This window comes from Saccopteryx bilineata, chromosome 10, assembly GCF_036850765.1.
Source record: "Saccopteryx bilineata isolate mSacBil1 chromosome 10, mSacBil1_pri_phased_curated, whole genome shotgun sequence".
Lineage (NCBI taxonomy): Eukaryota > Metazoa > Chordata > Mammalia > Chiroptera > Emballonuridae > Saccopteryx > Saccopteryx bilineata.
The window spans coordinates 23,160,117-23,183,825 of NC_089499.1; the positions used below are offsets into that span (position 1 = coordinate 23,160,117).

At 41.5% G+C, this 23,709-nt stretch overlaps 1 protein-coding gene across 4 annotated transcripts in view; it reads left to right on the top strand.

The window, feature by feature from the left end:
* The window catches only part of NEK10 (NIMA related kinase 10), a 194,938-nt gene that overhangs the window by 166,461 nt on the left and 4,768 nt on the right, over positions 1-23,709 (top strand). For all 4 annotated transcript variants that reach the window (XM_066244946.1, XM_066244943.1, XM_066244944.1 and 1 more), the window contains 5 exons: positions 7,606-7,706; positions 14,618-14,728; positions 20,943-21,051; positions 23,264-23,316; positions 23,401-23,456. In XM_066244946.1, the coding sequence (XP_066101043.1) occupies positions 7,606-7,706; positions 14,618-14,728; positions 20,943-21,051; positions 23,264-23,316; positions 23,401-23,456 (430 nt within the window). The remainder of the gene's footprint in view (positions 1-7,605; positions 7,707-14,617; positions 14,729-20,942; positions 21,052-23,263; positions 23,317-23,400; positions 23,457-23,709) is intronic.

The window sequence follows — 23,709 nt, forward strand, 5'->3', positions numbered from 1 at the left end:
GCTTGGGACTTAAAGATTTTTACAACATCGTTTCACAGTACTGTACATATATATAGCCTACTCAATTTATGACCAAATCGTGTTACAACGGGTCTGTTGGAACCAATCGTGGTTGTAAGTCAAGCACTAGCTGTACTGCATAGCAATTCTTTTAGCATATAAAAATGCGCTAAGCAGATTTTAATGAAAAATTATGATAACTTGTCTATCCATACAATTTGGATGATAATTATATACTTTTTTATATTGTTTGTTGGGACTTGGTCATATTATTGTAGCTATATCTTCCAACCAGATTATAAGCGTCCAGTAAAGTTTGTATATATCTTGAGTATTTCTTCCAAGATCAGGCTCTTGAAACATACTTATTGAGTTACTAATGCAGACCACCCTGTATAAATTTGCCTGTCATTGCTATTAAGAACAACTGCATAAGCATTCTAATGATTACTTAAAGAATGGAAACAATATTTTAATGTTAGACTTCAGGTTGGGGAAGGGGTGAGCAACAACACATTTTCTTTACCAAGGATAATTTGTTCCTGCCAAGGAAGGTCCCAGGAGGATGCTGCTGGAAATGTAGGATTTTTTTTTCATATTCTCTGAAGGATAAAGTCTTCCCATAGAGATATGCAAACTCACCAAAGTTATTGATGGTCCTAGTCCAAGACCAAGTGCCAACTGCAAATCAGTTGTTTAGTGGCAGCTCACCCCGCCCCGAGGGTTTCTTCTGCCCTGGGGGAAAGGCTACCCCACCCTCTGGTAGGAGGAGAGGGGGTCAGTGTGGCATGGGTGATGATGGCAGCATTCTGTTTGAAATAACTGAGTCAAGAGAAAAGCAGAGCTCTCAAATTCAAATTCTCCTTATTAATTATTTTAATAAAATTAAAAAAATAGTTTTGGAGTATATTCAACTATCCTTTGAGTTGTCATTATACAGTTCTTTGAGTACTGAAAATAGTGACAGGCCAGTCAATACTGATGAGAAGGTGGTGAGAGGCCACTGTCTTCTCGCTGGGCCACCAGCGTGTCCTCCAGCATCGTGGAGACCTCGTCCCTGCTTAATTGACATTTCTCGCTATGATTAAAATCCACAGATTATTTGGGATATTTTATGTAGTGAGTTAGTTAAAAAAATTTTTTATGTAACTGTTTTTTTTTTTTTTAAAAAAAAACATATTGGAGTGCAAAAGCACAATTCTTAAAGTTATTCTTTAGCAAGCGTTCTAGTTTTATTTAATCCACTAATGATGGAACCAGATGGAAGATAAAAGAGCTGGCTCCAAGAGCATTTAAAGAACAGGGATTTATATAGTCAGTCAAGAAAGAAAAGCTGAAATAACATTGCCAAATTAAGCGTAAGACTGGTGAAATTTTCACAGGGCAATAAATGCATATGGGTTTATGATTACCTTCTTGATCAGCCTATAAAGTCATACCCACGTGTCAATTTCTGCAAATTTAATCTCTAACACTACAGGCTGTAAACTGCCTGCACCTTTATCCGTGTAGACTTTTAGTTAAATATACTGGGACATTACCCAAAAGGATTAGATTAGGATCAAGTGGGGTTATTAAAAAATGCTCTAGCATGATGTCAGAGAATTAAGCAATGATCATTTTACCTAGTTTTTCCATAATTGGGATACATTTTTCTTGTTCATGTAGCTGATGTGGGCGGCGGCATCTTTTCTTTCTGTTCCTTTTAGTTTTATTGGTTAGCTTTTGCAGTCATAGTGCTGAACATAGTGTGGAATTCTGGGCTTCATCAATAGAGTTGGCTTCCAGAGAAAAAATAGTCCCATTAAGGAGGAAGAACGAGAGTCAGCCTGACTTGGTTAGTCATTGTAGCATTGTGTAATAAATAACTAAGCGGAGAAAGTCAGGCTGTATGGACCAGATCAAATGCATACACTATTTTTAGGACACAAATTCAGGAACAAAAATCTAACTCTCTATATTTTGCCAACACTCAACTTAGCTTTTATATTGAGCCCCTTTCCAGATATCCGAACACATAATCAATTAGCCTGAAGGTAAATGTCAATGTGTTTGTGATTTCTTTGTTATATCAGGCACAAAGTCAGACAAACTGAGGATTGCCATTCTCTCTCTTCTTCCCTGGGTGGTATTTTTGTTCCAAGGGTTTAAGTGCCGGGATGGTCCTGGGCTTTGGGACCACCTGTGCTGGTAACTGACCTGATAACTCAGTGTGGTCCTCCTTCCACATGGGCATCCAGGGAAGCGACCCAGCCCCATCTGGCTTCCAGTTCCGGTCCATGTTCCCCCCGTGGCCATGTTCCCTAGAATGAAGGCAAGGTCCCTATAGGGCAAGCTCTCTCGCTCTGTCAGCTCCCCATAAACTGGACACGTGGCTGTTCTCCAGATGTGACCCCCCACTTAGCTGAGTCCTTTTTTTTTTTTTTTTGTATTTTTCTGAAGTTGGAAACGGGGAGGCAGTCAGACTCCCTCATGCACCTGACCAGGATCCACCTGGCATGCCCACCAGGGGGCGGTGCTCTGCCCATCTGGGGTGTCGCTCTGTTGTAACCAGAGCCATTCTAGTGCCTGAGGCAGAGGCCACAGAGCCATCCTCAGTGCCCGGGCCAACTTTGCTCCAATGGAGCCTTGGCTGCGGGAGGGGAAGAGAGAGACAGAGAGGAAGGAGAGGGGGAGGGGTGGAGAAGCAGATGGGCGCTTCTCCTGTGTGCCCTGGCTGGGAATCGAACCTGGGATTCGAACCCGGGACTCCTGCACGCCAGGCCAACACTCTACCACTGAGACAACCGGCCAGGGCAGCTGAGTCCTTTGATAGAACTGTTTCTTGTGCTCAGAAGCTGTCACTCAAATATACCTTTTCTCATACCAGCTCCATGTCCTGTGCCTGTTGGAGGCCTGCTAATTCCTCATGGTCTTCACAGATGAAACCTTTCAGCTCTCTGTCCTCGCTCCCAGGGTTCTCTGGGTGAACCGCCCCTGCACCTCTAGTGAGGGCGGCATCTTTTCTTTAACTTCTGGCCCCTTGCACACTGCTGGGCACAGGGGTTGATTGCTGAACATTTGTACATTTGAGCCACAATTCAGTTATTTCATTTCATTTTAGTTAAAAGTAAAGAAGTGAGGGTGAATCTCTTCACCAGACTTAAATTTAAAAGGTGGTCTTGTCTTTTAACAGAGAAGGTTGTCCAACAGAGAGAAGCCCATGTATATCTGAGCCTCACTCATAAAGGGGAGATATTTTTCCCTTCTTCAGGGAGCTCCTGCCTGAAACTTTGTCTTTTCCAGTTTTTCAAAAATTTCCTGACTCTTATCAGAGAGAATTCAAAAAGTAGGTTGATACTATATCTTGGTCAGCTGGGGGAATCAGTCTTTTTCAGGAAGGAGTGCAGGTTTAATTCTCTATTTGTGGTAACCCAAGGAATGCCTTCTCAGCATCCCAGTGATGAGTTAGTAGAGACCCAGGCCCCTCCGATCCTGTCTGGAAGGTGTCAGTATCGTGGGGAGGGCCCACCTGGTTTCATATCCCAGCTCTCACTTACTCTCTTGCTTGGGCAATTTTTAAAATCTGTCTCCTTATCAGTAAAATGGGGATAAGAACAACTACCCTTCAGAATGGCTGTGAAGATTAGATGAGACTAAATATGTGAAGTCTTCCCGGGTCTTAAGTCCCTGCTGAAAAAGCATTGTCTGGGCCCCCTCTCTGCCACCCCCTCCCCTTCAGGAGAAATAACTGTTCAGTGCCCCGCACACCACAGAGGAAGCCAGCAAATGTAAATCTTTTTTGATACTTTTAAGTAAATTGCCTCCTATATGGAATTTTGTAGTTTTGTTTTAAGCTGTAAAGCACTAATTAAATTCACTTAAAGCTGCTAAAGGAATAGAAAGCATTCTAATTTTAAACTTTGACTTTATTTGCATTTTAATAAGACCACATACTGTCTATCTTTTGTATTGGGAACAACGTAGATATGAGTCATGGGCGTCCTATGACTGACATTGAAATACGATCCCCTTCTGTGACATCTCTTTAAGGGAAAATTATTTTACTAAAATTATTCTTGGGAAAATAATCATCATTGTAAATATGTGTTGCATTTATTTTTGTGAATAGTTAGGATGAGTAGTGTTTTCAGTGTACTCATCTGAAAGATTTATTGAGAGAGAGAGTGCTGTAAACCTCAACATAATATGGCTAACATTTGCCATGAACTTGGTAGTTAATAATATTTAAATAAAGAATATAAAATTTTAAAAGACAGCTATTTGGATTTTTATCCTTTTTTTGTTTTCCTAAAATTATTAAGGGCTAAATTGATATACATTTTGAGGTGAGAGAATAGAGAAGATTATGAAGATTTGATCATATAGAAGAGGCGAATAATAGCTCTTATACCCAGAGTTGGCCAGAGTTCAGGAAATCCAGAGGGTTTGCAGATGTGATAGCTAGACTCCTTCCCTTATGTCCTTTCTCTCCATCCCTAACTCACGCGATAACTCACGTCTCAGTATATTCGCCAGCGCACACCAGGAGTGCTGAACTGCCACGGGATCCTGCCGCGCAGTGATACAGGGCAGCAGGTACCCCAGAGACGGGTTGCTGGCGCCTGAGACTAAAAATCACTGGTACCTTTAGCCCCGATGATGAGGTAGGAAGTGCCCTTTAAATGGAAAAGAAGTAACAGATTAGATGAAAATGCTTTTAACATATAAAATGCAATAACAGAATTAGTATTCAGACTGTGTACACAACACTTAGAAGGAAAAAAAAAAAAAAAGAAAGAGAAAAAAGCTTGGGACATAAACAGGAAACTCACCGAAGAAGTGCAATAACCTCACTCACCTTCAGATAAACACAAAATAAAACAAATTCCGAATGGCAGAACTGAAGAGTTTGATCATATATTGTGTTGATCAAGGTGGAGAAAAATCGATTCTCTTCCGGTCAGAGTGCAAATTGATTCAGCTGCCTTAAAATGTATTTTTAATAGAAGAACTATGTATATCTGAGGGCCCGGCTAATGCTTAATTTCTTCTTATCTTCCCTGAAAGAGCTCTTGTACTCATGTACGTGTATACTCACGGCAGCGTCATGTATAATCATGAGAAATCGAAGCGAACCAAGTGCCCCTCAAGACAGAGGTGGCTGAGCGGACTGTGATGCATTAGGAGCACGTAGTGCAGTCGCTAGTGGGTATGAAGAATGAGCTAGAACTCTGTCTTGGCAAAGAGAGTCTCTATGCCAGACCAAGGGAGAAAAAATAAATTATAAAAGTCTTAGGATGTGTCACCATATATTTAAAAAGAGAGAAAGAATGCATGAGGTAATGCTATACATCTTCTACAATATTAGCTTTCAAACTCTTTTGGAAATGACCCACAGTAAGAAACACATTTTATATCTCGAACGAGTGGCCTCCTGCTTCCCGCAATACACCCTGAAATTTTTCTATCCTGTTCTACTTCATTTCATCGCATTTTTCAAAATGCTGGTCATGACCCATTAAACTGATTTCAGGACTCAACCACAGTTTGAAAAATACTGTTGTGAAGTTACACACTTGCATATGTGAATAGAGAAGCGAGTGGGAGGCAGCAGACCAGCAGGATACTGGATATTACTTCTGGGAGGGAGGAGTTGGTGGGTCAGTTCCTGGGAGCCTCGTCTGTCATATCTAAGTTCTCACTATGCTTGTGTTCTTATTGTACGAGGGGCATGTGTAATTATACATTTTTAAGTTTATCTTTTTAGAGAGGAAGCCATCAAAACTATTTTCCAAAGTCAAGAATTTACTGCAGTTGAGAGAGAGTGGTCAAAGGGTCTTAAGAACACTTTTAAGTAACTTTTGCCTAATTGTGTACTTTCAGAAGACAGGCCTTCTAGCTAACTATCTCTGTTTTTGTGTCTAGGGCCACAGATGAGCACATTCTTGTGGCAAGGTAGAGTCAAACCCACGTGACATCCCCACTCAAAAGTCATCACAAATCTAAGAACGCTTGTCAGGCTATGAGATTTAACTCGTTCTCTATAACCGCTGAGCCCACGTATCAAAACCATAAAGTAGTCTTCACAAAAATGATCACAACCCAAGCTGTTTAATTTCTGAAAATGGAAAGTTAGTGTTCCTGTTGCAACATGAACTTGCCCACATTACAAGGTCTCTAGTTTTTGATATGGGTCTAGAGACAAACAAATGATTACACTTTTTTTTTTTTTTGTATTTTTCTGAAGCTGGAAACAGGGAGAGACAGTCAGACAGACTCCCGCATGCGCCCCACCGGGATCCACCCTGCACGCCCACCAGGGGGCGACGCTCTGCCCACCAGGGGGCGATGCTCTGCCCCTCCAGGGCGTCGGTCTGCTGCGACCAGAGCCACTCCAGCACCTGGGGCAGAGGCCAAGGAGCCATCCCCAGCGCCCGGGCCATCTTTGCTCCAATGGAGCCTTGGCTGCGGGAGGGGAAGAGAGAGACAGAGAGGAAGGAGAGGGGGAGGGGTGGAGAAGCAGATGGGTGCTTCTCCTGTGTGCCCTGGCCGGGAATCGAACCTGGGACTTCACACCAGGCTGACGCTCTACCATTGGGCCAACCAGCCAGGGCCTAAATGATTACACTTTAGGATTATTTCTGCAGGAAGCCACGCTGCACCGCTGCAGAAAATATGGCAGGTGTAAACTTGGCCATCTCTGCAGGCGTGGCTCCAGCTCTTGGTTTCCTATTTTAGATCTGTCTTACTTCTTTCCAACTTACCATCCCATTTTTACCCTGAGTAATTCATTAAATCTCATCTTAATGGTGAAGTAATTGATGCTTAAAAGGAGATAGACACTGTGTCTAGGGAAGATAGATCGTTTCCATTGCATACATTTAAATGAAGTATGGAATGCAGATAAACTAGAAATGGATTATTTCTTGTGTTAATTTTTAAAAATTAACTAAATAAAGAGACCCATAAAGAAAATATTATTTGACACCAGCGTAGCCTAAAACTGAAAGTGGTATGACCCTATGATGAGAATTTGGGATTAATTATACATGTGTCCTACTGAGACCTGAACAGAAATCCAGGTGCAAATTATAATTTGTAATAATTAAGGGTTTGAAAGTTACTTAATTTGAAGCAACTTTTGTTACTTAGAATTTTTTGTTTGGGGGAATTTTTTTTCTTTGTAAGATTATATATCAGTGTTTGCATTCAGTAGTTTTAATCAAATTAGTTTTGAATAAAGTATGTTAAATGAATTGAAAAGTATGACAGTTTCAACTGCATTTAGCTAAAGCCCAGCTTTTCAGTGGCCACAGTACCTAAGGCACCAGTGACTCCTAGTGGCAGTTTCATGTAATTGCAGGCAGAAATTCCAAGAGAACCAGTCTCTCCCATGTTATAAGAGGTAACATCATTACATTAGAAGTCTGAGAAAAAAAGGAATAAATTGTGTATCCCATATTATATTTAAGTGTTACAGGGTCTTTGCATATTGTCTCATTGGTAGAATGAGGGTCTTTACTCAATTTTTTTTTTTTCAGAATTTAACCCCATTTTCTACTAATAATCATCTTTAAGAGAGAACACCAGGGTCTTGACTAACTAAAAATTTATCATCCACAGCATCTGCAGGGATTGCTGTTTCCCAGAGGAAAGTCCGTCAGATCAGTGATCCTATTCAGCAGATCTTAATCCAGCTGCACAAAATCATTTATGTCACGCAGGTCAGTGTTTTAGCCTTTTCTTTTCTTTTCATCTTAAATATGAATTTGCTGCTAATATTGCTTAAGAACTTTGTGTAACTTTCAGTTAGAGTGAACACTTGTTCTTATCCTCCCTAACTACAAATATCTGTGAACTCTAGGCCTTGGCAGCAGAGCTAGGGAGATAGGAGGTTTAAAACAGCAAACATGTCCAATCTTCTCTATGACCTCAAACCTGCTCTTTCACTGTTAGTGCCCAGCCAAATCCAATTCAGTAGGAATGGGCAGTCTGTGGGGACAGAGAAGGTCTTTTGAAATAGCTTGACTACAGGAAGAGGAAGGTAGTGCTCACCCACAAACCGTGAGGATGCTGGGTCAGAACCAGGATCTCTCAGAGAAATGAAAACTAAAAGCACACAAAATCCAGCATTGTTAAAACTTCTTATTTCTAAATCCCAGCGGCTCTTTTCACTAGGGAAACAATCATTCAGAAATGGCTATTATTTACAGAAATTTGTCTGATTTGAATGTTCATTTACCAAAGGTATGGATTGTTAATAAGAAAATTTTGTAGACACAGGAGTATAGATGTTTGGATAAGAAAGTAACTATTATTTTGAAGTTTAGGGTTGCATGTCTTATGCAGTTTATTCAATTATTTGACATATAATTATTTGGTGCCTATAGTGTGCCAACCACTGTTCTAGGGACTTGAGACCTATCAGCGAGAAAAACATATAAACAGACCTTCACGCAAAGACTCAGAGAGCCAATCTGGGGATTCCATCAGTTACCAATTGTAGCAATTTCAATTACGCACTTCGGTGCTGCAGTCATTTGGGCATTTACGACACTACCTTTAGTTGGCTCTTTGTCAAGGTGACAACTTGATTGTGATGCCACTGCATGCCATGATACCCTGTATCCAAGTGGCAAAAACTCAACCCTGGGCTCACTTCCAAAGGTACAATCAGTTCACTTCCCAAATCTCATCTGTGTGGGTCCTTCTCTTGGGACATTCGTGGAGCCAAATCTGTATCAGCGAGGGTCCAGTCAGATAGGGAAGTCACTACTTAACGTACTGAGGCCGAGGAGCCAAGACAGGGACAAAATAAGAGAGGCCACCCTCATGCTGGGCCGGGGGAAGCCTCCCTCTGGAGGACTGGGGAAGGCCACCAGGGGTGAGGTGTCATAGCATGGAGCTTGCTGGAAATCAGCACGTGAGAGTAGTACGATGTGAAGTACCCTCTATAGGACTGGGCACCACCCTGCCCACGGGTGGTGGCGCTCCATGGAACTCTCTGGGAAGCCGCCTGCAGGACTGGATCCAGCTGGGGGTGAGCACCACTAGGGGGCCCCATGGCTGCTGACTGCTTTGTGCCAGAAACCCAGAGCAAGGCAGGAGCATCAGTGGAGCCAAGGACAGCGCCACCCTCCTCTGATGTCTCTCAGTGCCCTCTACTGATAAAGCTGAACGTCCTGCAAGCTGGCAGGGGAGAAACAGTCCAGTATTGCAAGCAGGGCAATGAAGGTGTACTGGGAGCTAATTGACAACTGGTACACTTAACCTGGGGGGTAGGGTGGTAGAGAAGGGAGTCCTTTCCCTGGGACCTACCTGTCTCTGGGTTCTCGCTGCTCTTTGACTTCTTCCTCTCGCCCAGGGAGCAGTCTGGCTCGTACCTATCAAATTCCCACCACCCCCGCCCCCACCCAGTGGTTTTTGTAAGTCACTCGGAGGGCTAACCTTTTGAGGCCCAAGAGTCTGAAGTTGATTACAGTTCTCCATTTTCTGCTGGCAACCATTACTCTTAGGCAGTCACACAGAATTGTCTATCTGGTTAAATGAAAGAGGAGAAAGGGCCACGGGGAAATATGAGGGTGGAGGGAGAGACTTGGTTAACAAGTCAAATATAATGTACCATATTTCAATTGAGTAAAAATATTATATTCAAAATTGAATTTCCGTTTGAATACTAACATAGATATATGGGGAAAGCATTCTTATTTAAAGCTATTATAGAAATAGCTTTAAATAACATTGGTTACCTCAATGATTAACATATAAACAGAGAAAATAATCTTCTGAAATTTAAATGCAGTGTTCCTATGCCTGTCTTGCTCATTTGTATATAATAAAAAACTTTTAATGGACATATTTTACTGGATTTCAATGTATTTTAAGCAAGAATGAAACTATTATGGATACCTTACCATTATGCTCTTATCCTGCCAGCTTAATAAGTGATTTCCAATGTCTTGGCAAGATGGCATTTCTTGCTGTAAGTTCAGATATAACCACTGTGGTGTTTTAAGTGTACCTTCAGAATACTTTAAGTTTCTGACATTGCACATATAAGGAAGGATTCCTCTTTGGGGAAGTTCATATTACAGAGCTAAGCAAAGTCAGTGCCTTTCAAATACAGGAGACAAATGCAAGTCTAAACACTATACTACTGTATTTGCTGCAGGCTAAAGACCAAGATCAGTTTTCTCTCTCTGCTAATTGTGCAGGAAAGCGGCTAAAAGTAAATCCAAATTGAAAAAACAAACAAAACAGATCAGCAAAACAAACAAACAAACAAACAAACAAAAAACCCAACCCTTCTTGTTCACATTTTACTTAACCAGTCACACTCTCCGACTTACCTGTGGAGGCCGCACCGAATCACAGGGCCAGCTCCCAGCAGATGACCTCACAGGGAAGCTGCTTACTTTTGGCTGGTGGTGGCCTTTTCTATCCCGTTTCCATGGAGACAGATCTGTGGACATCATCTAAAAACAACTATTTTAAAAGGCAGGATGTTAAAATCCTCACCTTGCCTTCACTGATTTGATATCTGTTTTCATCAAAACTGAGATGGTAATCTTAAAACCAATCAGCTGAGAATGAAATCTGTGGTTGATGTTTATTGCTGGAAGCCAACATCTGTCTTTGGGTGTGTCAGGTGGCCAAAGTACATATGTTCTCTGTTACTATGAGTCGTTGTGTGTTATTGCTTAGGCGAGACCTGCCTCACCAACTCCAGCTGTGGATTTAACTCCGTACTTAGGATTTGATTGTTTGGTTAAGTAAATGCTTTGAAAATGAGCATAGAGCTACTTTCAAAATTAAACAGCTGTCTCCTGGAGAACAGACCAGCGGTTTGGTTGGAGTTGCTTTGCATTTTGTGTTGCCGTCTTCACAAGCACAGTTGTTGCCACCAGAACAAAAATATGTGGTTGGGAATAGCACTGTGCTGTCCTCAGATGAAAGCGACACCACTGACTATCATCAGGGGACACGCCGTTTTTCTCAGCAGTGATGATGGGTGAAAAGAGACCATTCGTACCTCTCATCTGGATCTCCTGGTTCCTACTGGTGACGGTGGCAGATTAAGTAGAATTAGGGTAATGCTGTGTTTCTCAAGTGAACTCATGTTGTCAGGGTTTGCAAATTTTAAGAGAAGTTTTATATTTTGTGTATTTATTTTGATGATAATATTGGAACATTTTACTTGAGCATTTAGGGAACTCTCTTAAGCAGTAATATGTCACAATAGGGTTGTTATTATAGAAAAGATGTTAAGTCACTATCGGCTAGAGCCCCAAGGACCAGAAACGGTCTGCTGGTGTATTCTTGGAAATATGAGAGGGTGTAGTTTTTTAAGAGAGGATGTAGTTTTTTTGCTTGTTTTTGTTTTTTTGCTATAAAGTCTGTGGTCTGTGTTATGCAAGTTTGAGAAAAACCAACTATAAAACACATGTATCGGATTTCAGTTTTTCTTTTGTTACTTTGGTAGAGTAAATCCAAGCAAACCCAAATGAAGCTTCCAGATGTGTCATGTCAAGGGAGTCATTACTCTTCTTAAAATCATTTTCTTCATCAGTAAAATTCAGGCAGCTTATGGGACTATTGCAAAAAAGAAAAGAAAGTCTGTGAAATGTTTTTAAATGCGAAGTGTTGTACTGCAGGTTTATAAAGTGCCAGCCTGCAGTCCTGCCGTGGTGGTGCTGTTTGCTCTAGAGCAGTGGTAGTCAACCTGGTCCCTACCGCCCACTAGGGGGTGTTCCAGCTTTCATGGTGGGCGGTAGCGGAGCAGCCAAAGTATAAATAAAAAGATAGATTTAACTCTAGTAAGTTGTTTTATAAAGATTTATTCTGCCAAACAGTGAAAATCCAACATAAAGTACTTGGTAAGTAATTATTATTATATGCTTTAACTTGCTGTAAGTCTGCTTTATAAATTTTATAAAGTAAAGTTACTTTCATACTTTATAAATCACCATTACTGTGGAACCAGTGGGCAGTTAGAAAATTTTACTACTAATAGAGATACAAAAGTGGGCGGTAGGTATAAAAAGGTTGACTACCCCTGCTCTAGACTAATGGTTATGCAAGAGGACTCACTACCTCAGAAAGTATCCTTGTGTGCTACATAATGTCTTCAAGTTCTGATTTCCTCATCTAAAAAAACAGTACCTGCTTTATAAGTTTGTTGTAGGAAAAGAGTGGTGTACTGTGCATAAAAGTAATCGTACTGCCTGGTGCATAGAAGTCTCACGTATTAATATTCTATTCTTAGTCGATGGAACATTAGCTCACTCAAGAAAGTTTTTATGAGGATTAACTCAAGTCATTAGGAGCAGTAGAAATAATTTTAACTAGAGGTTTATCAAGTTAAATGAACAGTAAGAATTTTAAGTGTACACGAATGAGTAATCTGATACTGGTAGCTGTCAGTAATAGGGTAAGCCTCTTTTGAAGGAATCAATGGAGTCCCGGATGCTTTACAATTTCAGAAGTTTGCCATAGCAGACAGTTGGGTACATCAGAAAAAGGCTTGTCACCTTTCTCTGAGAGTTGGAACCAGCCCGGGAACAACTGAACAGTCCTGGGTCAACACTGCCATCTGGTGTTTAATTTAGGGAAGTGGTAACTGGTGAGTAACAGTAGGAAATTGTCAAATTCAAAAACGTATCTCAAGGCATTTATCCCGTCTCTTCTCCACTCCAACCCATCACCCCCATGCTAGGAAAGCAGTCACGTGCCTCTCTTCTTCTTGGTGTGATCCTACGCCAAGATACAGTGATCCCACTTTCACTAATCTCTCATGCCCACAAATACCATTTATAGTACACTCATTTCCTTCTCATCTGTCTTCCAACTCTTTGCTCATTAATGCCAAGAAATCTCTGTCTCTTTTATTTCTTGACTTCCCCTTTTCATTAAAAGACATTAATTATAACTTTGCTGAGGGTAGAAAGTAGTAATCCCAGTTGGATCAAGATAAAAGCAGGCCATCATATTGACATAAAAACAGATCAGTAGAGGTTCAGTCCTATCCACTTACAGCCTTTCAAGGTGCACCGAAAGGCTTCAGAATCTCCAGTCTTAATTCTTCTGTAATTAAACTGCTTTGGCTCAAGCAGATTCAAAGGACTAACTAGGAGTATGGATGCATTTTTCAAACACATTGTTTTTACTTTATATCATCACAGTGCTTCATAATAGGTTGAGTATTCTATTATGTTCGGGCTGATGAACAGGTTTTTTTTTTTTTCTATAAAGTCTGTGGTCATGAGCTCTTATAGACCTTATTCATTGCTCTTCTTTACCTGTTATCTATTCCCTATTTTGTGAAACTTGAATGATAGATATTCATTGCATTAGTCAGGATATGGTAAGATAAGCTGCACTAACATATACTCAGGAGTCTCTTGACTTGTCGCAATAGAGGTATATTTTTTGCTCAGCGGAAGTTGGACAGGGCAGGTGGCCACCATTCAGTCTGTGGCTCTGCCATCTGACCTCCAAGCTCCTTGTCCCAGAGGGAGGCAGGGATGGAGGAAGAACACTGGCTTTGCAGGGCCCCGTTCTTGGAGTGACACAACCTTCTCCATTGGCCACAAGTAGTCACACGACACCAACTAAACCTGTAAGAGGATGGGAAAATAGACTGGGAATGGAGTCATAATTGTTTCTGCTACATTTTCTTTTGATCTGAGCTCTGAACTATAAATATGTATTTAATCGTTAGAGTTCCTATTACCGCATTTTTCTTCCTACTTAGACATTTTTTTTTCTTATTGGTTCCTTTTCCTCCCCTTCCAGTACCTCTCCATTTTTTAAACAAACGGAGCCATTTCTACTCTGAGACTCTGTCGTGCTGACCCTATTTCTTTCCTCTGTTATCCGTCTCCCAGACTTCACTTCTGTGCTTTCCAGGACCTTTGATTCCCTTGTATAAATCCAACCTGCAAAATACTGCAAAATCAGTTTTTGAAATCACTATTTTCATATAATCCCTAGATTTTCTATGATTCTGCAGTGACTTCTTACTACTTACTTATTAAACTTAATTCATCCTGGACTGGCCCTAAAATGTACTAATTCATTCTCTCCTTCTTGATAGGTTGGTTCCTACCATCTCCAGCTGTATGTTCAGAAGCATTTACAGGCAGGCATCTGGCCATGTACCAATGCAGATAGGTGCTTCCTGGTCCAAAGCATCAGATCCTGCAGGACAAGGGCCATGCTTAGAGTATTGAACATGGTTTTTAGCTTGTGGGCCTGACCCAAACACCTGAATATCCATTAGAATGCATTCTTTCTTATCAGGTCTGCCTTTTAGAAAAGTTTCTGTATTTGTGTGTGTGTGTGTGTATAATTAATAATATATTGTTTAGTTGTCACATGAAAAATAATATCAATAAAATGAAAGAACAGTAAGAAATTAAGCAGGCTTTTAAAAGGGAGCAGAGTGATAATTTTTTTCTGGGTTATAGAATGAAAAATGATAACATCAACTCATACTATTTGGAATACAATTTAACTTCTTATTTAGTCCTGCTGAGTGAACATTGTTACACTGACCCTCAGTAAGTGCTTCCCAGGGGTCAGCTGTGCAGCGTTAACAATTTGCTTACAATGATTGTTTTCTCATTTTATGCAGCTTCCTCCAGCTTTGCACCACAATTTGAAAAGAAGGGTTATAGAGAGATTCAAGAAATCCCTCTTCAGCCAGCAGAGTAACCCTTGCAATTTGAAATCTGAAATTAAAAAGGTATGATGTTCTACATAAAGCAATTCTTCTTTGGCTAACAAAAACACATCATTTGAGTTCAATTGTATACCTCCTTTGCTTTGTACTTTAAGCTCTATCCTCTATTACAGTATATTATTATTGTCTTAGTCTATTCAATAGACTTTTTAAACAAAGATGCCATAAACTGAGGAGCCTATGAACAACAGCAGCTTATTGCTCACAGCTCTGGAAGCTGGAAGCCCAAGGCCAGGGTGCCAGCATCACTGGGCCCGGTGAGGATCCTCCTCCAGGTGGTAGACTGCTGACTTCTCATTGCAAACCCACAGGGCGGAGAAGGCCAGGGCGCTTGCTCAGGCTTCTGTTATGAAGGCAGGTTTTATAAGAGCACTTACATAAGGGTTCTGTCCTTATGACCAAATTACCTCCCAAAGGTCCTACCTCGTAATCCCATCACCTGGGGATGAGGTTTCAACATAGGAATTTGGGAGGTCACCGACATTCAAACTACTTGGGACGCTGAGTTAAGGATATGTTTCTGCTTCTGATTTTCTCAGCTTTATGTCTGAAGTCGTCATTCTCAGGAGACTAACACAAAGTTCTTTCCATACTGTTGTTATGTTTTCCTAAGAGTCAATATTATTAAATCTTTTTACTTTAAATATACTTTAGCTTTTTGTAGAGAATTCTAATTGTTTTTACTAGAATTATTTTCAACAAATCTTTAAATGGAGCATTGACAGTCTGAATAAGTCATTTAACTGTCTGAGGCCATGACTTTTACCACCTGTGAGGGTGGAATGTTCTTTCTACCTTCGACCTTCTTCCTTCTCCTAGACTTCAGGGGCCAGGAAGTATTTCTATTCGTACGTAACGACACTAAATCACAACGAGGTCACATCAACTACACAGAAATACAGTTGTTTCTCTCTGTTTAACACAACGTGGTGACAGGAAATCCCTTTGTCCTGGCCAGTAGCCATTTTAACACTGGCCTTGGAGATGGTCACCAGCCCCCATGATCCTGTCCCTCCCTGAAGGATCCAAATCCGAGCAACTTGGCCCGCCTAAGTGAAGATACCGGGTCCCACTCGAATCTCCTATGATTCTTAAAAGTTTCATCATATACTTAAACTTTGGTACAGTCACGCTGCTAATGACTGTTTTATTTTTTAAGGTTTCTTTTTCCTTTAAGGTGTCTTTAATCCTGGGCATAAATTTGCTCACTGGCTGTACGCTGGGCTCTTTGATAAGAAATGCAAACAGTGTGTTTTGGCTTTGTGGCCTTCCAAAAGTGGTGGCCGCACATGGACAAACAGGAGACGGAGGAGAGAGAGGACACAGCAGAAGGCAAACAGAACACCCCCACCCCCCACAGCCTCGGAGATGAGAGAGCAGAATCTCTTTCATGGCTTGTGTTGGCAAATAAGGCCAAGAAACAAAGCTAAGGGAGATCAGAACAGAAGTGGATGGGGGGCCTCTGATTTTTTTTTTTTTTACTACATTTCTATATCATATCGTGAATACCAATAAATAGATCTTAAGAAGACCGAAGCTTAAATCTCCCATGGAGGGATGAAAAGATTACATGTTGCTAGGTTTTTATATCCTTATTCAAATGATATCCAGAATAGCACAGGTTGTAGACAACATTTACTTTAACAGAACCCGAGCTTTGTGAGAGGGAAGCTCCAGACGCGAACGGCCTGAACCCAGCGAGGCCGCAGAGCCCCCCCCCCCCCCCCAGTGATATTCCATCCCTGCGTGTCTTTCGGGCAAAGTGTTCTCTCTTCTATTACTTAGGGTCTCAGTTTTGATCCCTGCCTTGCTGTCTTTCTTTTCTCTCCCGACACAAAAGAGATTTCCTTTTGTTAAATGCACCCCCCATGCCTTATCTGCTTTCTTCTGCATTAAGGCGGGAGCTCTCTTCAGAGACCCCGTCTTCTGTTCTCTGATCCTAGAAGCTTGGGGTGGCTCACACCACCATGGTGGAAGGCAGTCAGCCTTCGCCTTCTAGGTGCAAAAGAAATCTTCAGCCTGGGATGTGAATCTATTTTCTATCCTTTGCCACTGGACTGAGAAGCCAGCTCCTCCATAAGAGCCTGCCCATTATCTGCAGGAGCCCCCTCATGGTCTGTCTGCCTTCACCTCGGTGTCGCCAGCCTCACTCAGACGATCATGTATATTGCATCCAGGGTGACCCTTTCCAAGCAGAAATCTGATCATGTTACACACACACACACACATACACAGACACCTGAAACAATTCAGGTGGTTCTTTGTATAAAACACCCGCGTACTCACTGGTATTCACAGTCCTGTTTGCCTCTCCAGCCCTGCCTGCCTCTCCACTCTCCTCTCACATGCTCTTGTCCTTTGCTGTCCCCACACTGGCCACAGGGCCCTATATAAAGCCTCCTGAGTCTTTGCCCATGCTTTGTCCTCTGCCTGTTGTGATCTTCCCACTCCAGCCTTTATTCATTCTTCCTCATTATTTCAGCTCTCTGTATAAGTGTCACTTTTTTTGGAAAGCCTTTCCTAAGTTAAATCTATTACTTCCCAGAGCCACAGGCTTGTCTGTCAGTGCATTCAGCACAGTTGTAATGTTATATATTTATATATACAGGAGGACATTTCACAGACATATTTCTCCCTTATTAGGCAGTAAGCTCTAAGAGTACAAATCTTTGGCCACCATCTCCCCCCCGCCCCACTATTAGGATTTGTGAGTGGCACATACTAGTTGACTTAAAAAATACTCATTGAGTTAATGAATGGCACTTGCCTTTCTCTCTTCAACCTAAATCATTTTTGTTTTTTCTTCTTTTCCAAGTGAGAGGCAGGGAGATAGAAAGATAGACTCCCACATGTGCCCAGACCAGGATCCACCTGTCAGCCCTTATCTGGGACCAATGTTCTGCCCATCTGGAGCCATGCTAACAACCGAGCTATTTTTAATGCCTGAGGTAGAGGCTCCATGGAGCCATCCTCAGTGCCTGGGGCTTACTTGCTTAAACCAATCGAGCCATAGCTGTGGGAGGAGAAGAGAGAGAGGGAGAAAGAATGAGAGAGAATGGGGAGGGGAGAGGGAGTAGCAGATGGGCGCTTCTGTGTCCCCTGACTGGGAATCAAACCCAGAACATCCACACGCTGGGCTGATACTCAACCACTGAGCCAACTGGCCAGGGCCTTCAACCTAAATCTTCATACTTCCATAATATAGACTTACGTCATATCCCTTCTCTCACTTCACCACGAATGTGGAGTGCCTGCCTCCGCCTGTCAGTGCCTCTCACCTGGAATGTCAGTTTGCCCCCTTGCACCACCCAAATCCATCCTGCAGGGTTCAGCTCCACCATTTCCTCTCCAGAACCTCAGAGAACCGCCCTCGTCTTCATGAAGCATCCTTCTTTCTGACGGTTTAGAACTCACCACCTCATTTCATACTTCATTATTTATCTCTTCAATCTGTTGTTTCACGGAGAGTCAGATAGCAAATCTTGCGGAGGCCAGATCATCTCTGTGTCCTCCATGGTGCCCAGAATGGTGCGTATACGCTAGATAGAGCATCAGTGTATGTGGGTCGGATGGCTTCTCTCTGTTTTACAAAACTTGATCATAACACATAGTAGGAACAGAAAAGATTTGCTGAAAGAAATATGTATGTCAAAAGAATTGAACCGCAAAAAGAAGCTTTGGGAAGTTCCTAGAACAAAAATGAATGTATCTGGGATTCAAACACAAACCTAATGAGTTTTGCCTTCATCCATCACCTGTCCCGCTGAGGATTTGCAGTTCTTAAACTGAAGGAAACTGCTAATGCGATGCAAGTACTGGAAACCTCCTCTCTTCAAGGTTTGAATCAATAAAGAAGGACTCATCCTTGTCGTCTTAAAATGGCCATTTTAACCTCTCTGGGTCACAATTCACATATTTACTGTGCAGACCTAAACATCCACCGGCCTATGAAATCTTTAGGATTCAAAAATATATCTAATGAATAATTACACTGACTCAGATAAACTCACCGAATTTGGATGTGCATTTCAGGCAGCCGTATGAAAAACAATCTCTTCTGAAGTCATTTGGAAGGTTATACCAGGAAATCATTTTCAGCTTTGTAACACATATTAAGAAGCTTAGTTGGAGCAACTTATTAGCTCGGCTATAAGAAATGCAGATTGCTTAGGGCCACCACCATGGCGTCCTAATGACACTGATGAGAAAGTTATTGAGCGTGTGACTATCAGATCCTCCTGCATTATAGAATGTTGCAATCTCACAATCTTGTCATTTTACAAATGGCTTGTTAGTTTTATCAGTTGTCACTGAAGTAAGAAAAATAAGTTTTCAGGAATAATAAAAGGGTAGAACCATATTTTTTTTCTAGAGTGTAGTGTTGGCAGCATGAAGACTAAAAAACACAAATGATTTGTATCTACAGTGTCCAAAGTGCATTGATGGAAAATAAATTGCTGATATAAAATGTTTTTATTAAGGTATAAAATGCATAATGCATACGATGAGATACATGTACAGCTCCTTGAACTTTTACATATATGTTCACCCATGTGACCACCACCCACACTGAAACAGAACATTCTAGTCCCCAAGAAGGCTCCTGTGCTTTTTCCTGGCCACCCCCCCACCCACCCCGCCACAATGTAGTTATTATCCTGATTTCTATCACCATTGGTTAGGTTTGCCTGATTGTGAAAATGTATATAAGTGAAGTCATATACTATGTGTTCTTTTGTTCCTGGTTTCTTTTGCTGTGGGTATCCCATAGTCCAGGGGTCCCCAAACTTTTTACACAGGGGGCCAGTTCACTGTCCCTCAGACCATTGGAGGGCCGGACTATAAAAAAAACTATGAACAAATCCCTATGCACACTGCACATATCTTATTTTAAAGTAAAAAAACAAAACGGGAACAAATATAACATTTAAAATAAAGAACAAGTAAATTTAAATCAACAAACTGACCAGTATTTCAATGGGAACTATGCTCCTCTCACTGACCACCAATGAAAGAGGTGCCCCTTCCGGAAGTGCGGCAGGGGCCGGATAAATGGCCTCAGGGGGCCGCATGTGGCCCGCGGGCCGTAGTTTGGGGACCCCTGCCATAGTCTATTCTTTCTCACTGCTTTAAAGAATTCTATTGGGTGAGCACATTACAATATATCTAACTATCCTGCCACCCAATGAACATTTATTTGGGTTTTCTATAGTCTAGGATTATTGTGAAAAGGTGCTATGAATACTCCTACACATGTCTGTTGATGGACAGAAGTACTCATTTCTTTTGTGTCTCTAACCAGGAGTGGGATTGCTGGGTCATAGGATGGGCATATGTTGTTTCATTGTATATATTTTATACTGCCAAGCAGTTTTCTCAGGTGACTTCACAATGTTGTATATATTTTAATTCATGAACAGAGTATGTGACTCCAAGGTAACAACTATTACATAGTCCAATTTGTTCCACTTGTTTCTGGTTTATTAATATGAATCGGCATTTTAAATGTATATTATATTACCACAGGCACCAAAACTTGGCCAGCCCACACGCTGGTAGCAACCAAAGCTGAAAGGAGGTTGAAAAATGTTTAGTCTGAAATTCCAGTGAAAAGACTCAGCTGCACCAAAGACCATCAAACAATCGGAACTTCAATAAATTCTGTCATGTATTCTTTCCTTTAGAGCGTTGGGAATCAAAGTTCACAAGTTAAAATTAATTAATAGCAATTCAGAAAGATGCCTTAAAAGATGTGTTTGTTTTGGTCGAATAAGAAGGCATTGTTCAAAGCAAATACATGAAAAAGGATGAAGATTTGGGCTAAACACATTATTCTGTTGAATAATTGGAGTTTGTTCTTCCTACGCCTGATAAAAATAACATTTTGATGTCCAGCCCATACCATCATTTTTCTATCTATTTTTTATTTTGCTCACATAAAGCTATAAAATGTACCGGTTTTTTGTTTTTTGTTTTTTTTCCCTCAAGTGACCAGGGAATTGTCTAACTTGCTTTCACTGTAATTTGGCTGCTGCCTCCAGTTTATACGTTCTTATGGAAGGAAGAAAATGTGTGCTTATCTGTTTACAAGGGACGGAGGGGCACAGAGCCCTAAACTGTCTGTGCAGGGACATAGGGAAGAGGAAAAGCCCACGCAGAGGTCTCACTCCATTTGCTTCCAAGTGTAAAAGATGTGGCTTTGCCTTTTCTGTTCCAGTTATCTCAGGGGTCGCCAGAGCCAATCGAGCCCAGCTTTTTCACCGCAGATTACCATCTATTACATCACTCAGCAGACGGAAAGAACCCGTGCTCGAGTGACCCGCCAGGTAATGGGCTTCCACACAGGAGGTCTGGCTTCCACAGAGACACACGTTGTTTGGATCAACAGCTATCCTTGAAAGATTATCTTCAATTTAAAAGAAAAACAGAGCTTATTTTTTTTAATTTATTTATTCATTTTTAGAGAGGAGAGAGAGAGAGGGAGAGAGAGAGAGACAGAGAGAGAGACAGAGAGGGAGAAAGAGGAGAGGGGAGGAGCTGGAAGTATCAACTCCCATATGTGCCTTGACCAGGCAAGCCTAGGGTTTTGAACCAACGACCTCAGCATTTCCAGGTCGACGCTTTATCCACTGCGCCACCACAGGTCAGGCCAGAGCTTATTTTTGATTCTCTACCGCAATGGCTGGAAGGGACATACGGGAAGAGCCCAGAAATTCTCTGAGTGACTCTACCCAGTGTGGCTTCCTTGATCATTTATTAAAACCATAACAAAGAGTAGAATCCGTGGGGGTGAGCCATGTTGCCTTTTCTTTCTTCTTGCTTTTCTGAGGATGGAAAATCAAATGCCCCAAAGCATCCAGGGAGATTTTTAAAAGAAGCAGAAATGAAGGGTTTGAATATTTAAAATAGAGAAAATGTGAAACTTCCCTGAAGAATCTACATCGGACATGTTTAATTTTTTTCTCTTTATTTTTATTTTTTTGCATAAATCTCCTATAGGGGTACAATTGGCATAGGGACTAAAGGTACAGATTATTGAGATAGATACCTAGATGCGAATCTTGGCTCATCCACTTAGTAGCTGACCTTGGGCAAATGATTTGATCTCCCTGCATGCCAGTGTCCTTGCCTGTAAAACAGGGATAAAAATGTACCTGCATCCTGGCTTTAATGAGAACCCGTACAGACATATAGAAAGTGCTTGGCCATTGGGGGGGGGGGCTCACCAGAATGGAACATTTCTTGTGACATTGGAACTCTCAGAAGTTTCCAAGCTGCTCTGAGGTTTCAGATTCTTTCAATAGTTTTCAAATTCCTATGAACATTAGGTGCATTATTCAGTGGAATGGACAGAAGTAAGGTTTTATGGTTAAACGAAGACTTGCCCTTCCCCCTCTGCCTGGAAAACACTCACTTGGGTTGGGTTTCTGTGGTTGCCAAAGGTAGGCAAATCATTCCATACATTAATTGTTAAAATTTCCCTAAGTCTTTAGCTCCTGGGATAAAGCTAGCCCTGTGCAGGCAGAATTTCATTTAAAATAGTTCCCAAGAAATCCGTAAGGCGAAGTTACCTAGATGTCTCCAGTCATTGCTTCTGACCCGGGGCAGGTGCGTCCGGCTGCAGCAAGACTTCTCACAGCAGCAACTCTCATGAAGTGAAGGGCTCTGGTTGAAGTCCCCCAGTGGCCTGAGAGAGAACTGACAGATTCTACCAGGGCAGCTGGACAGCCCACCCCAGAGCAGACCAGGCATGTCCTTTGTCACAACAGGCTGGGCAGGGGCAAAGACAGCAGAGCCCGTGGGCACTTCTGGGAACACCTTAAAGCTGGGCTTGAAAAGCACGCTTCCTTTTGCCTCCCTTCCACCTTCAAGCAACTGATATTTCTCTCTCCAAAGTGGCAGAGAAACTCCAGGCGGTCCGCCTAAGTCAGTGTTGATTGATTTGAGTGGAAGTTGGCTGACATTACTTTGGGCGGTGTCCAGGTGACTGAAGGTCTTGGTATATCATACTCAGACCAAACATCAAAAGAAATATTGTCTATTGACATTAAATGTATGGATCTTTTTCCCCTCCAGGCAGCCATTGAAAAGGTTTGGGTCTTTATTGTCTTTCACTGTCTATTTCTGCCTCCCTCTAAAAATTTACTTTCTTTCTAGTACGTATCTACTCTCTGCCTTGTGAGCCAGGAAGGGTTTAATAATCAGAACATTCATTATCATCAGTTGCAGTTTGGAATCGCTCCTCACCGTTTCTTATCCCCTGCCCCCACAAACCTAACTTATTGGCTATTTTATATCATGAGCAATACCCCAAATCTTTGAGTATTAATTTGTGGTGGCCCCCTCCAAAGCAGCTAGTTGTTAAAGGGAGAGAACAAAACGTTTGACTATTCTATGCCAAGATAATTGGAATGTGCTCGTACGTACTCATCTTCATCATTAAGAAATTGACCTGTTTTCACTGCAGTTGAATCATAATTGCCAATAAAATCTAAGAAAATGTGAACCAGATGTCAGCCTTTCCCTGATTTATTCCAGGCCTCCCCAGCAGCTTTGACTCGGAGGAAGGAATAACATACGAACAGATGCAGGTGAGGCTGTTGATGTTCTTCTCTAAGATTTTATTTTGTTGCTTTTAATTCAATACTAACTTGATTCTTTTTTTTGAACTTCAGACAGTGATTGAAGAAGTCCTAGAAGAAAGTGGTTATTACAATTTTACTTCTAACAGGTGAGCTTTAGAGTTTGCTTTCAAAAAAAAAAATCAATTGAGGTCATTAGATATTAGATCTGATTTCTCTGTATTTGATCCTAGAGGGTTTTTTTCCCCCAACTTTGTTTTAACCACTTTTATAAAATACCTTGGCTTAGACTAGATACTGCCATTGGTAGAATGTATGTTGCTCATGTTTTTTATGGATACTGTATAGTCGGTAAAGAAAAGGTGATCACTTAGTTGTAATTTATTCCCATAAAAAATGAAT